At 36.0% G+C, this 15,138-nt stretch overlaps 1 protein-coding gene and 1 long non-coding RNA gene across 10 annotated transcripts in view; one reads left to right on the top strand and one right to left on the bottom strand.

Annotated features, from left to right (window-relative positions):
• Positions 1-15,138, bottom strand: part of KDM6A (lysine demethylase 6A) — a 113,706-nt gene that overhangs the window by 71,227 nt on the left and 27,341 nt on the right. For 8 of the 9 annotated variants that reach the window (XM_084791050.1, XM_084791051.1, XM_084791053.1 and 5 more), the window contains exons 4-5: positions 13,700-13,749; positions 3,872-3,930 (exon numbers count right to left, since the gene is read on the bottom strand). In XM_084791050.1, coding sequence (XP_084647176.1) covers positions 3,872-3,930; positions 13,700-13,749 — 109 coding nt within the window. Of the gene's footprint in view, positions 1-3,871; positions 3,931-13,699; positions 13,750-15,138 lie in introns of those variants that run through there. The other variant, XM_084791058.1, reaches the window with a different exon arrangement.
• Positions 3,937-10,276, top strand: LOC311602665. Its single transcript, XR_014780815.1, has 2 exons — positions 3,937-6,100; positions 6,131-10,276. It is a non-coding gene; the product is annotated as an uncharacterized lncRNA (long non-coding RNA).

The following is a 15,138-nucleotide window of genomic DNA, read 5'->3' as shown; positions in this document are numbered from 1 at the left end:
ATAAAGGTTTCTTGTAAAGGCATCTTTATTTCAGAATAACCCTTAGCAGTTGACCACATTCATGCATACATGCATGCACAAATAAAGAAACAACTTTAAAAGGCCAATTCCTAGTTCTCTGCTGCACATATTTTATTGTGTGTTTCCATGTCTTTCTTTTTCACTCTGGGCACCTTAGTTTAAGCTCCTAAATTTTTGACTATTAATAATAATAGAGCTGAATCATCAGTCAGAAGTCACACAAAGAGCTAACATTTGCTCTAATGTGTTAGTACCTGGGTTGTAACTAAGAGGCTGTAACTAAAACTAGAAAAGCTAACAAATGAAATAGATCAAAAACAAAAAAAAAAAAAAAAACAGCTCAGAGCAAAAAAATGAACAGCATAATCTGTCAAGAAACAAAAAGGTTAGCAGTAAAAGCATGGTTAATAAAGTTGCTCCTCATAATATACTAAGGATTGCAAACCTAAACACGTTGGTTAGACATATAACTCTGTCTCATTAAATGCCAAAAGTCATCACTATTAAATACAAATTTTATATAAATTCTATCTTTCTCAAAAATACAATACTCTGAGACACTTACAACAGCTCTTTGTACAGGCAATTAAAGGAAAAACAAAGCAAATAAAAAACAAACACTTTTCTAACAACACTTCTGAACAAATCAAGGAATTTGGTGTTCAACAAAAACTTCCTAATAGTATTTATCACCAAGAATAAAGTACCTTCAATCTAGTAAATTACTATCAATTCAGTCTGTTCTCTGAAACTCTCACCAAGCACTACTGTGTGCTTCCTAATTTTGCAGTTTGTTCACGCAATACTAAAACAAGTTAAAATAGAAATATGAGATGTACATTCAAGGGAAGGATGGGGAGGGAGCTGGCTGATCAGTAAGCAAGAGAACACACAGCCGGGGGGAATGTATAGGCAAAGGGTTAAGGTGTTTTATTTTGGGAAGCAGACATAGCACTGAAATTTAAGATGTAAGAAAATGGTAGTGACCACGACTAGATTAACAAAGGGTATTTATTTTAAGTTAAACACTATACTGTCCTTTTATCACCCAGATTCATGTCTGAAGTCAACCAATAATGGAGAAATCATATATAGATGAGGAATCAGAAATAACATGGTCACAAACTTACTGAATAATAACTTTGAACTTCACTACCAATTTTGTTCTTACCTTCAACATAGAGGTAAGCTCTAAGCTAACCATAGGTATGTGAAACCTGGCTGGTCTGAGATACAAATGCCCACTCTTAAACTATAGAGTTCCTTGCTTCCCCCTCCCCCATTTACACTATTTCCAATGGGCCATAAAGATTTATCAATGTGCCCAAGAAAACTTATAAATGCTAACTAAAAAAAACTGCTGCATATGCTATGTGAAGGTCTGCACCACCACTTGGGAGGCTAAAGGAAGAAGACTGCTGTGAGTTTAAACATAGCCTGCATTACACTGTGATATTTTGTCTTAAAACAACAACAAAAAACAAAACAAAACAAAAAACAACAACAACAAAAAACAAAACAAAACAAAACAAAAAAAACCAGGAAAGAAAGGCTGGATGCCTTTAACCTCTACTGAGGCAGAGGCAATGGGTAGGCAGGCAGATCTCTGAGAGTTCCAGGTAAGCCAGGGCTAAATAGTTAGTTGCACCTACTAATCTTATAACTGACAGACACGGTACAATGGAGGAAGGGGGAAAAAAAAATCTATGCTTGGAGAATAACCTTGTTTCTGCCACCACTAAACAACTACGTAAAACCAAGTTAAATATCCATATCTTCCTTTCCCAATCTACAAACTTAAAAAGAAAAGCATAAATCACTTCTATGACTAGTTCTAAAAATTTAGGAATTTTTAATTCCATGAGTAGGACCCTTTTGAAAAATTACAAAACTTAAAAACCTTGGCTTCAAGTATGATAAAATGAACATTAAAGTTAGACCATTTTGGAGGTTCAAATGAGAATAGCTTCCATGGGCTCATACATTTGAATGCTTGGTCCCCAGTTGATGCAACTGTTTGAGAAGGGTTTGGAGGTTAGGTCATCTTTGAGGCTTCAAAAGCCAGTGTTAGTTAGCTTTCTCTGCCTCCCAATTATAGATCAGGATGTAAGGAAGCTCTCAACAACTACTCCACTACCACACCTGCCCTCAATAAACTCTTCTAGAAATCGGTTCATCAGGCTGTCTTATCACAGCAAAAAAAAGCAACTAAGATAGAAGTTTAATTTAGGGTGCTGTAAAGGAAGGAGTAACAAGAAGAAAAAAAAATTCTCAAGCTAGGTATGGTGATATAAACCCGTAAACCCAGCACTGAGAAGGCAGAGGAAAGAGGCTCACCATGAGTTTCATAATGGCATGGCATACTTAGTAATTTGTGTAGCCAGGTCTACACAGTAAGACCCTCAGGTGTTGTGTTTGGTTTGGTTTTTAGGGGGAAGGGGCTAGAGGGAGTTAAAGGGAAGTAGAGACATGACGTAATTATACTTTAATTTCAAATGATTTTAAAAACAAATATTTTTAAAAGGTAAAGTTTTATAAAGATAAACCATAGCTTTATAAAGGTGACAAAGCAAAGTCATGTTCTTGTGGATGCTTAAATACTCTATAGAGCACAAAGGTAGGCTCTAACAATGTGATGATGCTTCATATGATCAAAAGCCACCCAACAAGTCTAAAAGCTAAGAAGAAAATTCATACTAGCAAATGCCACCAATGTCTTGCTTTCCTTTTGAAGAAAAATGGATAAAATTATTGATAATTCATATAAAAGTTCTATGATATTCAGTATACACATCAAGTATATGAGTTGTAACCTTTGGCCAAAGAAGCAATCTTCTACCTAAGGACTTCCACCACAGGCACTTAGCTTAAAAAAAAAAAAAAATCTAACACAGAGAAGAAACTAGAAAATCAGATAAAATTCAAATTAAAAATACTCACATAGGCCTTTATAGTTTAGAAAACATGCATTTCTTGTGTGACCTTCAAATTTTTCTAAAAGGAAAATGATTATACAGTACTCTGATTTTTTGTGAAGAATCTCCCTACTGAAACTCTACATTCTTTCTATTAGAGCACTCTATTGTCTTGTCTGGTAAGCAATGGTGGAAAGAAGGTCACAGTAGCAGGGCCCCATATTTTATAGTCCATTAAACTTTGCACACTACTACCATAATTAACTCTAAAGTTAGGTGCTATTGTTCTTATAAGACAACATATTTTTAATCTGGTACTTCGTTACTAAAAGTATGCTAACCAGTGTGAGGCAGGAAAGTGTAGCCAACTTTCTCTAGAAATCAGAAAAGGCCAATAAACAAACTTGTCATCATGAATATTTCTCCCACAGATCTTGGGATCTGAGTTTAATCACATTCATTTATTCAGTTCGAATAACCTAGAGGCCAGTCAACAAAAATCCCACAAACAAAAAGATAAACGTCCTTTATCTAACCCTCTTGGACCTGGATCTTATAAGGGCTCTTTAAAAACACAAACAGTTCAAAATAATCTAAAGTGAATCAATACTTCTGAAGAAACAATCATATCATTTCAGATTACTGAAAAGTGAAGGTTTATTAAGTACTTAGTAATATTTTATATTTAACACGCGCGCTCTCTCTCTCTCTCTCTCTCTCTCTCTCTCTCTCTCTCTCTCTCTCTCGCGCTCTCGCGCTCGCTCTCTCTCTCTCTCTCTCTCTCTCTCTCTCTCTCTCTCTCTCTCTCTCTCTCTCTCTCTCTCTCTCTCTCTCTCTCGACCAGACCCAAAAAATGTAAATAAAAGTAAAAAAAAAAAACAAGCTATTTATTGGTAACAACTGAAGTTAATTATCTGTATTCTACATTAACTTACCACTGAAATGCATTGTAATGGAAGTAGACCAAACCAAGACCATATAAAAAGGCAGCATTCTATAAAGGAAGGAAAAAGACTTTTAAGGAAAGCATTTATACATAACGTATATTATGCTGTTGATGTGAAATATGGTATTCACAACATATTTTTTAAACACTAAAATGACAGTTATGAGCAAGCAGATGGCATAGAATCCAATCAACTTGGATATATATTCTGGTTTCTATTTAAGCAAATTTGCTTGGGAGAAGATGGGGCGTGGGGGAGGAACAAACAGAAATCAATCAGTAAAGTTAAAAAACATCTTTTCTTCAGAAGAAAATGCTTTGATGGTGCTATTCTTTTTTTTTTTTCTATTGGCACATGTATGTATGCTTTCTCTGCCTCCTGTCTCTCCTTCCCCAAATCTTGGAAGTCTTTGATTTTATGCTCAGTATCATCAGAGAAACAGGTTAAAAGCTAACAGAAATTCCTAATATAAATCTACAATGAATTTTATAACTACAAAAAAATTAGAATTATATATCAAAGCAACACCCAGTAAATTACATTTATGACTGATTAATGATTGATTCTGCAGTTTCAAAAACATAGATTACACTTATTCTTACTTTACCTTCCTCGTACCTGCCTTTAGGTTTTTGTTGTTGTTTTGGTTTCTCTTAGTTTTGTGGAGATATGGACTTATTATGATCCTTGAATTAGAAGTTACATTCCTGCCTCAGCTTCCAATATACTGAATGACATGTACCATCACACTTGACCAGTCATTTTACTTAAAGGCAAATGTTTAAGCATACATATATAACAAAAATCAAGGAAATGTGTTTTAGTGAATCTTTTCTAAAAGTCAAACTTTTATTTTTATTTTTTTTAAAGATTTATTTTATTTATTACATATGAGTGCTTTGTCTGCAGAAGAGGGTGTTAGATCACATTACAGATGGTTGTGAGCCACCATGTGGTTGCTGGGAATTGAACTCAGGACCTCTGGAAGAGCAGGCAGCGCTCTTAACCACTGAGCCATCTCTCCAGCCCCTAAAAGTCAAACTTTTAAACTGTCTTTTTCTTGAAAATTTTCTGCTTCCTTAAGCATTAAGAAACTTGAACTATGGGCTACAGAGGTGGCACTTGCTCTTCCAGAGGACATAGGTTCCTTTCCTAGTACCACATGGCAGCTTACAACCATCTATAACTACAGTTCCAGGGCTACAAGCCCTTCTTCTGGCTTCCTTGGGTACGAGGCAAACAAATATACACAGATACACATGCAGGCAAAACATTAATATGCATAAAATAAAATGAAACCATTATTAAATTGCTTCTTTATAAATTATGTTGAGTTGTATTTCCAAGTATACCATTAGCTAAAGTATCAGTACTAGTTAAGAGTGTATTTGGTGAGTTAGCCTAGCTATAGGGATCAAGAGGGAAGAAAGGCGGCCACTAAAGGCTGCATTGTGAAGCTGATTGTGGCTGCTGGCAACTAGAACCCAGCGTTGCTGGGGACCTCTGGCAATAGTGTGAGACATTCCTGAGTCCTCTTGTCCTCCGGGGCAGGGAACCAGGGCACACAGCCCATAACAGTTATCAACACTCATTTGAGAAAAAGAAAGTCTGCTGTTTAAAGTTCCAAATATAAATAGGCAGATATTTTTTGCACATGATTTTTTAATAACAAAAATTTTGCTAGGACTATATCATACATTTCCGTTGAATTCTATGTGCCTTCTAAAAATATTTAACTACATTGTAAAATCTAATAATGTGGTAATTTACTTTCATTATGTTCTCATTGCCCCCAATTTTCTAAATGAGAACATTATATGTGACTAAGGGATTCACAAAATTGAAGAGTTAAGAAGGGCTCAACATCCATTTTGAAGATTGATATTTAATTTTCTTTAATTTAGTTAGAACTGTTTTTAATCAAATCATTCATTTCCTATTCCATCCTCTGAAAGAAAACAGTACTGAAGAGGGCTGTGCACACCTAACTAAAAGAAAATGTATTTCCTCAACTCTCAAAAAAATGTAATATATGACACAGGAGGAAAGGTATAGATACTACAAGCACAGAAACAAGTGAGAGTGATGAAATAAATGCATTACCTATAAAGCCAAGGCGTGAAAGGCATCTATCTACTTTCTTGAAAGAAGGAAACTCTGATTGAATCGCAGCAGGTAACAATATTCCCCTGTGTGTGTGTGTGTGTGTGTGTGTGTGTGTGTGTGTGTGTGTGTGTTTTACTAAAGTGCATTTCTACTTCCAGAACACATCTTGCATTCTCCCAATTTCTTTACTTTGTTTATACTTCATCTCTTACTCTCTTTAGGAAACTTTTTCTCATCCCTGCTACATTATAAAGCCATTTAAATATACACTGTAAAGATCCATCTTAAGTACTACTTTCCCTGTGAAGCACTGCTGCTTGACCTACATCAAATACAGGCAGTATCTTTAACCTCATAATTGGGCCTTAGCACAATGTTATCATGATAGCACTGCTTAATAAGAACTTAGTTTTTGTGCAGAATGGTAATATTTTCTATTTTTAAGACTAACAACATCAATCTCATGAGGCAGGCAGTTTTGCAATAAAATGAAAAGAACTGAGGCTAAGTCAATTCTCAAGAATCAATACTAAGCAGTAGATACAGTGGTTGAATAGGTCAGCCTCCATAGCTCACTTTTAAGTATTTTTCTGTGTTTGTGTCATTTCTGTACTAATTGAACTTCATCAAACAAAAATGACATAGACAGGAATTTGAGCCAGGCATGGAGACACATGCCAACAATCTCAGTACTTGGAAGGCAGAGGCAAGAAAATTACTGTCCAGGTGGAGGCCAGCATGGTGAACACAGCATGTTCCAAGACAGCTGGACAGTAAGAACTTGTCTCAAGAAAAACAAAACAAATTCTTTTAAAAAAGAGTACTAATTGAGTATGTGTATTCCCTGTATTCCCTCCAATGCCCAAATGCCCAAAGATTCACTAAATGTAATCAAAGATCACTTAATGTTGTGTGTTCAGTTTCCATGTGTGATCCAGTATTAGTGTAAGACATTATCACTAAGTTTAATTTTTCAGTAACAGCAAGCAAAACCATTCAAACATTTGGTGAATACCTACAAGCCATAGCTGATAGCAATAACAAAGTTCATAATATAACACCCCCAAAGTATGCCATCTTAGTATACAGAACATTTAAGCTGAAAAACGTGAAAAATAGCATGTCCTGGAAGAATTTCTGAATCTCCGCAACCTAGACCTCTGAAGGTCATAAGACCCTCAGCAATTACTGGGAGATGGCACAGTATGAACAGTAAGAATTAGGGAGACATAATCAGTACTAGGAAACAGGTGAGACTTCCCTCTACCAGCACAGTTCTGTCTCCCTGTCCTCTCGTTCCTGTTTGAAATCCCAGGATTTTGAACTGCTAGGTCTCTGCTCAGCACCAACTAGCTAGCTCCTGGAACAGATTGCACGAATCTCATCAAGTCAAACCTTGCTAAGGTGGACACCCCCACTGACTTATACTTTCCCCCAAGGGAATAGTCCATTCACAGTCCCTCCAGGCTCCTTTCTGAAGAATTTCAAATCCCTATACCTGCATTAAGGGCTGCTAAGCTTTACACACCTCTGCAACCAAACTTGGCCTTAATATCCCTTAAATGACAGATCCAAAGATCCAAAACAAAAACTTTTAATTACCGCCATCATTGGGCAAATAGAAGGAGACTCCTTATGTTCAAGCTTTTTCTCTTCACTCTCCTGCTTAACTTTGTCTTCTGCCCACGTATATGTTCCAGTTTCCTGCCAGATTTCCTACATTCAAGACAGCGCCAAAGCAGCTACCCACAGGTGCTCCCGTTCAACCTCACAGATCATGCCAGCTGGACCTGTATTGTCCCTCCTAGCTGTAGATGCTCTCAAATCCTGGACAGCAAATACAACAGCCTACTCTTCCAGGATTTGACCAACACTTTCAGCCTTTGACCCTCTGTCACTGACACCCCAGTGTCATCAGGAATCAGTTAGAGAGGATTGATTTCTTCTTCTTTTATTCATTTATTATCAACAAAAGTCTGAAATGGATGTGCTTCAGACCTGGGACAAACAGCTCCAAGTTCTCCTCTGCTACAGGACATGGCTGGCATACCCCACCCTCTACCCTGAACTTCCCAGGGCAAAGGCTTTTCCTTCCCCTTCACCATATAATCTGGATATTTTGTTGTTCTTGCTTTTCCCCCTCTCTTTCTCCTCCCCGCCCCCCACATTCCATGGCAACCAAGAGCTGTGTCCAATGAACCTACATTTATATACTTTTAATTTGTCTGTCTCCCTCCCTTTCTACAATAAATCTCATACCATGTATGTTGTGTGGTGCATACTAATAGAAGGGAGGTAGGGGGTTGGAAGAAGCATACCTATTTTGATGTGGTAGAAAACAAAGAATAATTTCGTAGCAATTGTAACTGGAGGATAGAGTGCACTAAAAATTAATTCACAATGCAGCACAAAGACATGGGAATATGAAAGTGAATTTAAGAATTGGCAATTTTGCCAGGTGCAGTGGTGCACGTCTTTAATCCCAACACTCAGGGAGGCAGAGGCAGGCGGATCTCTATGAGTTTGAGCCCAGCCTGGACTACAGAATGAGTCCAGGACAGCCAAGGCTACATAGACAATCCTTGGCTCAAAAAACAAAAATAAAAGAAGAAAAGGAAAGAGAAAAAAGAAAAGGAATAGGCAAGTTTAGTATAAACCTTAAAAAGCCAGCTATATAGAGTAAAGGTAAACTGGGATCTAAGTGATATTTTAAAAATATGACAAGTTTTTTAAAAAGACAAAAACGTCTAGTTCTAAAGATTAAAATATTCAGACACATAAATCTGAATAAATAAAATGAAGTTCCATATACATAGTAAAGTTGCAGAAACACATCTCTTAAAAGAAGCCAAGAAATTTAGAAGCTTGAAAAGGCTTCAAAGAAGTTTTAACTTTTAGTTCAAATACAGGGAATAGATAATCAGCTAAATCATACCAAAAGTAACACACTAACAAATTTTCAAAAGCATAGTGATGGGAAAATAATAGAAATATACAAGAAAAATAAATTAGAAATATAATAAAAGAACAAAAGTCAATGTCTTCATACAAATAAATTTGTGTTATATAAAGTACCACTGCATTTTGGCTTTCATCAAATTTTTTTAAAGATTTATTTATTATTTATACAGTATTCTGCCCACATGTGTGCCTGCCCGCCACTAGAAGGCACCGGATCTCATTACAGGTGGTTTTAGCCACCATGTGGTGCTGGGAATTGAACTCGGGAACTTTGGAAGAGCAGGCAGTGCTCTTAAACCTTTGAGCCATCTCTCCAGCCCGGCTTTCATCAAATTTAGTATTCATATATAGCATAAAGAAAAAACACTTCAAATTAAGCTCTGATTACACTTAGAATTCATACTGAAACTGTTTAACAATTTTAAAGAAATTTTATTGTATGGAGAACATTTTTAGGTTAGGAATGGATAGATACCAAAATACATGCGTGGAGGTCAGAGGAAAAATTGCCGGTGCTGGTTCTCTCCTTCCACCATGTAAGTTCTGGGGATCAAATGCAGCTCATCATGCTTGGTAGCAAGTGGCCTTATTCACTGAGCCATCTTGCTGGCCCTTAAAACTACATTATACTAAATGAAAGATGAATCTTTATTATACTTCAATATTGAAAGATAGAAAAAGATATAAATAAGGTTAATAAATTCATTAAGAAATCTTGCATAGGGGCTGGAAAGATGGCTACGCAGTTACCAGTGTTTGCTCTTCTCCTGGAGAGAATCTGGCTTCTGTTTCCAGTACCCATAGTGCCTAACAACCACCTGTAATGCCACTTGCAGGAGATCTGATGTCTTCTGGCTTCCTCAAGAACTAGGCATGCACATGGTGCATTTGCATACATGCAGGCAAAATACTCATACACATAAAATGAAAATAATCTTTCAAAAAAGGGAGGAAAACATACATTTAAATGTTTTTTAATTCTCTGTTGTCTGTGGAAGTGTATTTAAAATAATTTTTATATGGTGTTTGTGAGGAAGCAAATGAAATTATTACTGAGGATAAATTCTCCCCCCAAAACAGTTCACATAACAATGAAGACAGAAATAAATGCTAATCTGAAAAACTGACAAGCAATAACATCTATGACCCACAAATGAGAAAAAAATGAGATATTTGTCTTTCAGAGCCCAATCTGACGTGCTTGACATGATTATCTCCAGTTGCATGCATTTTTGTATAAACAGCATAATTTCACTTTTCCTATGACTAAAAAAAAAAATCCCAGTGTATAAGTAACACATTTTCTATATCCATCCATCTCTTACTGGATACCCAGATTTGTTCCATAACTACTGAGAACAGTGCTGCACTAAACAAAACATCCAAGTATTCTCTGTGATACTTAACATCTTTTGGGTAAGTATAGAGAAATGGTATTACTGGATCATATGGCAGATGTACTTTCAATTTTCTTAGGAACCTCCATACTTATTTCCATAATGTCTACTAGTTTACATTCCTAGGAGTATGCAAAGGTCTAACTCTGTCTCATCCTCACCAGCATTTGTGGGGGAGTTACTTCCTTTCAATGACTTCTACAGAATCTTGATAGTTTTTATTTACATTTCTGGTGGCTAGTGTTGTTCAACACTTATTCATATATTTACTGGTCATTTACTCTTCATCTTTTGAAGATTAGGGGTTTGTGGATTGTTTTTGTTTGTTTGCTTTAAATGAGGTCTTAAGAAGCCAAGGCTGGCCTCAAACTTCTTTTGTGGTCAAGGATGACCTTCAAGTTCTGATCTTCCTCCAAAACAATAGAATGATACAAAACACACCGTTTATGTTGTGCTGGGAATGGTGTGTATGCTGGGCAAGCACCCTGCCACCTGAGCCACATCCCAGGCCATTGGTTTTTTTGTTTTTTGTTTTTTGTTTTTTGTTTTTTAATTTATGATGAAGAGAAAATGTTATCTACCTTTTTTAGCAAAAAAAAATCTGGAAAAACTGGTTAACAATTTGAGTACAGGGGCTATCATAAACAAATTATAAAGTGTTAATACTGAATAGACACAAAATAAAAGCATTCCCTCAAAAAATCTAGAACCAAATTAAATTAAGTATGACCACTCATTTCATGTAACACTAGAAGTGTTTGCCAGGTTCAGGTGAAGAAACAAAACACAATTAGCAGGAGGGGAAGAAATTAAATTATGTATATTTATAGATGATATGGTTCTAAGTACAGGAAAACTTAAAGACTTTTAAAGAGTATTAGAACTGATAAGTGAAGTCAGTTAAGGCTGTAGAATGTGGCAATTTACTATTATGAAAATATTTCCTATATTCTAAAAGACTAGAACTTTGCTGGGCCTCACAGTCAGCTAATAATACACCTTGAGGTCACTTAAGATTTAAGACTGTTTGTTATCCTACTGTGTATTCCATCTGTTTGTTTAACCTTTAAGAGGACAATTTAACAAAACCTTTCTTCCAGTGAATTTCCCATTTAATGCACATAGCTACAATTTTACGTTTTATACTATTTCATGCCCGTGATCCAGAGAGTAATGCACTTGTGTGCTATGGTACTCATTTGTTAAAATAAAAAGATTGAAAAGCAAATTTATAAAACAAATAGCCACCAAAAATGTTCAAAGCAGCATATGAATATTGTTTGAAAGCATTTGTTTGTTATCTGGGCCAGCTGCAATTAGTAACATTTTGTTCCTTGTAAAAAGCCTGAAAAGAGTTCTGTAAAGCATCCTTCGTATCTTCCCCATGTGATGCCTTCTATGTTCAATTACTTCAGAACAAAACCCCTTTGTTAGGGACACACGCACACTTACAAGCAATTCTGAATTCAGGCAAGCAGATTCAGACTCATACAACAGATAGACAAGAGACAATAGAAAACAATGGGAGAGAGTAGAGAATTGGTATCTGGGCTTACTCTTGCTAAAATTACTGTAAGGGTTAATTTCATTTCTTTAACGAAACACTAATGCATTTTGGTACTCTACTAGTATGTGTTCAATCCAACACAGTATAATACAAAAGTATCAACATATAAAGAGCAGTGCCATTTTAACAAAAACTGTTAACAACAAATAGCAAGGAACCAAGGATACTCAGTGGGTAAGAGTATTTGCTGTGCAAGCATGAAGACCTGAGTTCAAATATCCAGTATCAATGTAAAAAGCTGGGCATGTCCACATATGCTTGTAACCCCAGCAGAAAACCGGTAGATCCCAGGAGCTCACTTCCTAGCTAGGCTAGCTGAAATGGTAAGCTCCAGGTTCAGAGATCTCACCACAAAACAGTTAAGTTGGAGAGCAGTAAGAAAGGTCTGGCCCCTGTATGCATGTCCTACCTCTCTCTATATATTCTCTCTCTCCCCCCACCTCCAGGAATTTTGGGGGTGGGAAGGTATAATGAAAGCAATTCCATATTCACAGTAAGCTCCAAAAAAAAAAACAAAAACAAAACAAAAAACCTAGGGAAAAAAACTAACTGAAGAAGACAGACATTCACAATGACAATTACAAAACATTGATGAAAGAAACTGTTGACACCAGAAGATGGAAAGATGTTTCCCGTTCCTGGGCTGTAACCATGTCCAATGTCCCAGCTACCCAAAGTGATTTACATATTGCAGACATCTCTTCAAAATAACAATGAAATATAAACAGAAAATGCAAATTCATGGAAGCATAAAAGACCACCCCACCTAAAAAAGATACTGAAAAGTTAGTTAATAACAAAAGGTATACTTGATTTCAAGTTATACACTATAGTAAGGATTAGCAATGTACACAGGTAAGAGTTCCCAGCAATTAAGACGCAATGAGTCTTCACAAAGGAACCAAGAACATCATCAGAGAAAAGGCGACCTCATTAATACATGATCCTGGTAAACTAGGAATCTCTATGCAGAGGATTAAAATTGAATATTGTCTCTAACCCTATACAAACAAACAACAAGAAAAGAAAAATAAAGAAAAGACAAATGGGATTACCTAAAACTAAAAAGTTTTTCTGTTGAGCATTGGTGGTACATGCCTTTAATCCCAGCAGTTGGAGGCAGAGGCAGGTGGATCTATGTAAGTTTGAGGCCAGCCTGGTCTACAGTTCTACAACATCCAGGCTACAGAGAAAAACCATCTCTTAAAAAACAAACAACAAAAGTGAAAAAATAACCTACAAATTGACAAAAAAAATGTATATTATTTATCTCACCAATGATTAATATCCAGGATATATAGGGACCTCAAAAGTTCGTGCAATCCAATTAAGAAATAGGCAAATTATCTAAACACATATTCAAAAGTAGAAATATAAAGGGACAACAAATATATGAACAAAGGCGTAAAAATATAGCCCAGTTTTGAGGTGCTTACCTAGCAAGTAGAAGGCCCTGGGTTCAATTCTCAAAGCCACAAACTAGTAATCCAAATACTTGAGAGGTAAACGCTGTTAGTGGGCTGTGTTTGATTTCTCTATTATTTCACATGCAATTATCACTTGTCAATAAAATGTCAATAATCTAATCCTTCTTAACAAAGTCCAAAGTAGTAAAATATAAAACAACAAAATGATACTGATTTACCTCTTCTAATATTCTCTTTCCTGCAGAAGCAATATTAAAAAACAAACAAGAAAGAGCAAGCTTTGCTAATTTTTTTTATAACCAACAATACTTTGCCAACAAAAAGGAAATAGGAAATAAGCATGAAAATATGGACCAACCTTCCAGTAGTCAGACTGTAAACTGTAGTACCTCTGGTATGCAGATAATGCTAAAAGAAGAAGAAGAATTGTAAGTCACAATTATGTTTCACTTTAAAGTCAATTTAAGTTTTAAGAAACATTACTATAATAGGTACTTAGAAGCCGCCTTTGCTGATAAGCACTGATTTCTCACTTGGACCCACAAGATCACTAAAGCAGGATAAAAGCTTCATATCTTTTGCCTTTCTCTATCTCCCTTACTGTGAGTCACCGCTTAACTCTACAGGCAGCCATCCAGGAATATCTGTCTAAAAATTTGTGCCCTATCTCCCAACCTCACCATCTCATAGTCCCCTCATCCTGTTCAAGGAACAAAGATAGATATAAGTGATGCATTTTACTGTCATTGTTCATAACATATAACCCCCAAAAGGCTTTGTTCTAAACCTAGAGTCACCTTAGATGCTTAGAAGAGAGGAGACTCATATTGAAGGTAACCCCATGAGATTACCACCAAGTAGTATCATTAAAAAGAGATGCACCAATTTTCCAACAGAAGCAGAAGGCCAAGTAGGTCAGACTCAACAAGCTATTTCTACATGCTCAGTGGTTCTAATTCCGGAACTTTACAATCCTTAAAACATGGAGAGCTTAGAATTACCAGCTATCTACAGAAAGCATTCAAGAAACAAGAAACAAATAAGGGGTCTGAGTAGGGTGCGACCTAAAAGAAAAATAAATGATAAAAATGAGATGAAGACCATCCAAGGTTGAAAACAAAACAAAATAAATAAATAAGTAAACTTTTTAAAGGTAGGAAATGTTGCTTTCATGGTGGAGGAAGAGGATTCTTAAAAAAAAAAACAAGCAGGATAATTTGAAAAACAAAATTACTATAGAATAATACAGTAAGATTAAGAATTTTAAGAGACTTCTCAAAAAGGAACAAAACAAAAAACAAAAAGAGAAATCATTTACTGGAGGGCTAACATATCAGTAACAGTGGTTTTAAAAAAAACACAAAAAACAGAAGCAAAGTATAAAATTCAAGCAATGATTCTAAAACAAGCACTTGGAAAACCAGCCTTTGCTAAAGCATCAACTCCTCTCTTGGGCCCATAAACTATCAACAGAATGAAATAAAGTATCTTTGCCTTCATTTTCTATGTCCTTTACCTTGTCTCATATTCCTGCCTGAATCTGCCTGACCTAACATCTCAATTCCTGTCACGGCTAAAGGCAAAGATAAGTTGTTTTCTAAAGTGTTCAGTCACCTTAGACTTCAAAAAGCAAAACCTTCTAGGACAGATAGCCCCCTCCCCAAACTAAAGCAATTATCCATGAAGGTGAGGCTACATACTGAAACCAAAGTAATCATGTTATAGATATCAGATTGGTCCCCTCAAGGAATAACAATATATATATTTATCCAACCATCTTGTAGAATCAGAACTGAG

The sequence above is a fragment of the Acomys minous genome (genome assembly GCF_964271855.1).
Source record: "Acomys minous genome assembly, chromosome: 7".
NCBI classification, from domain to species: Eukaryota; Metazoa; Chordata; class Mammalia; order Rodentia; family Muridae; genus Acomys; species Acomys minous.
This window is presented reverse-complemented; position numbering and strand designations above follow the sequence as displayed.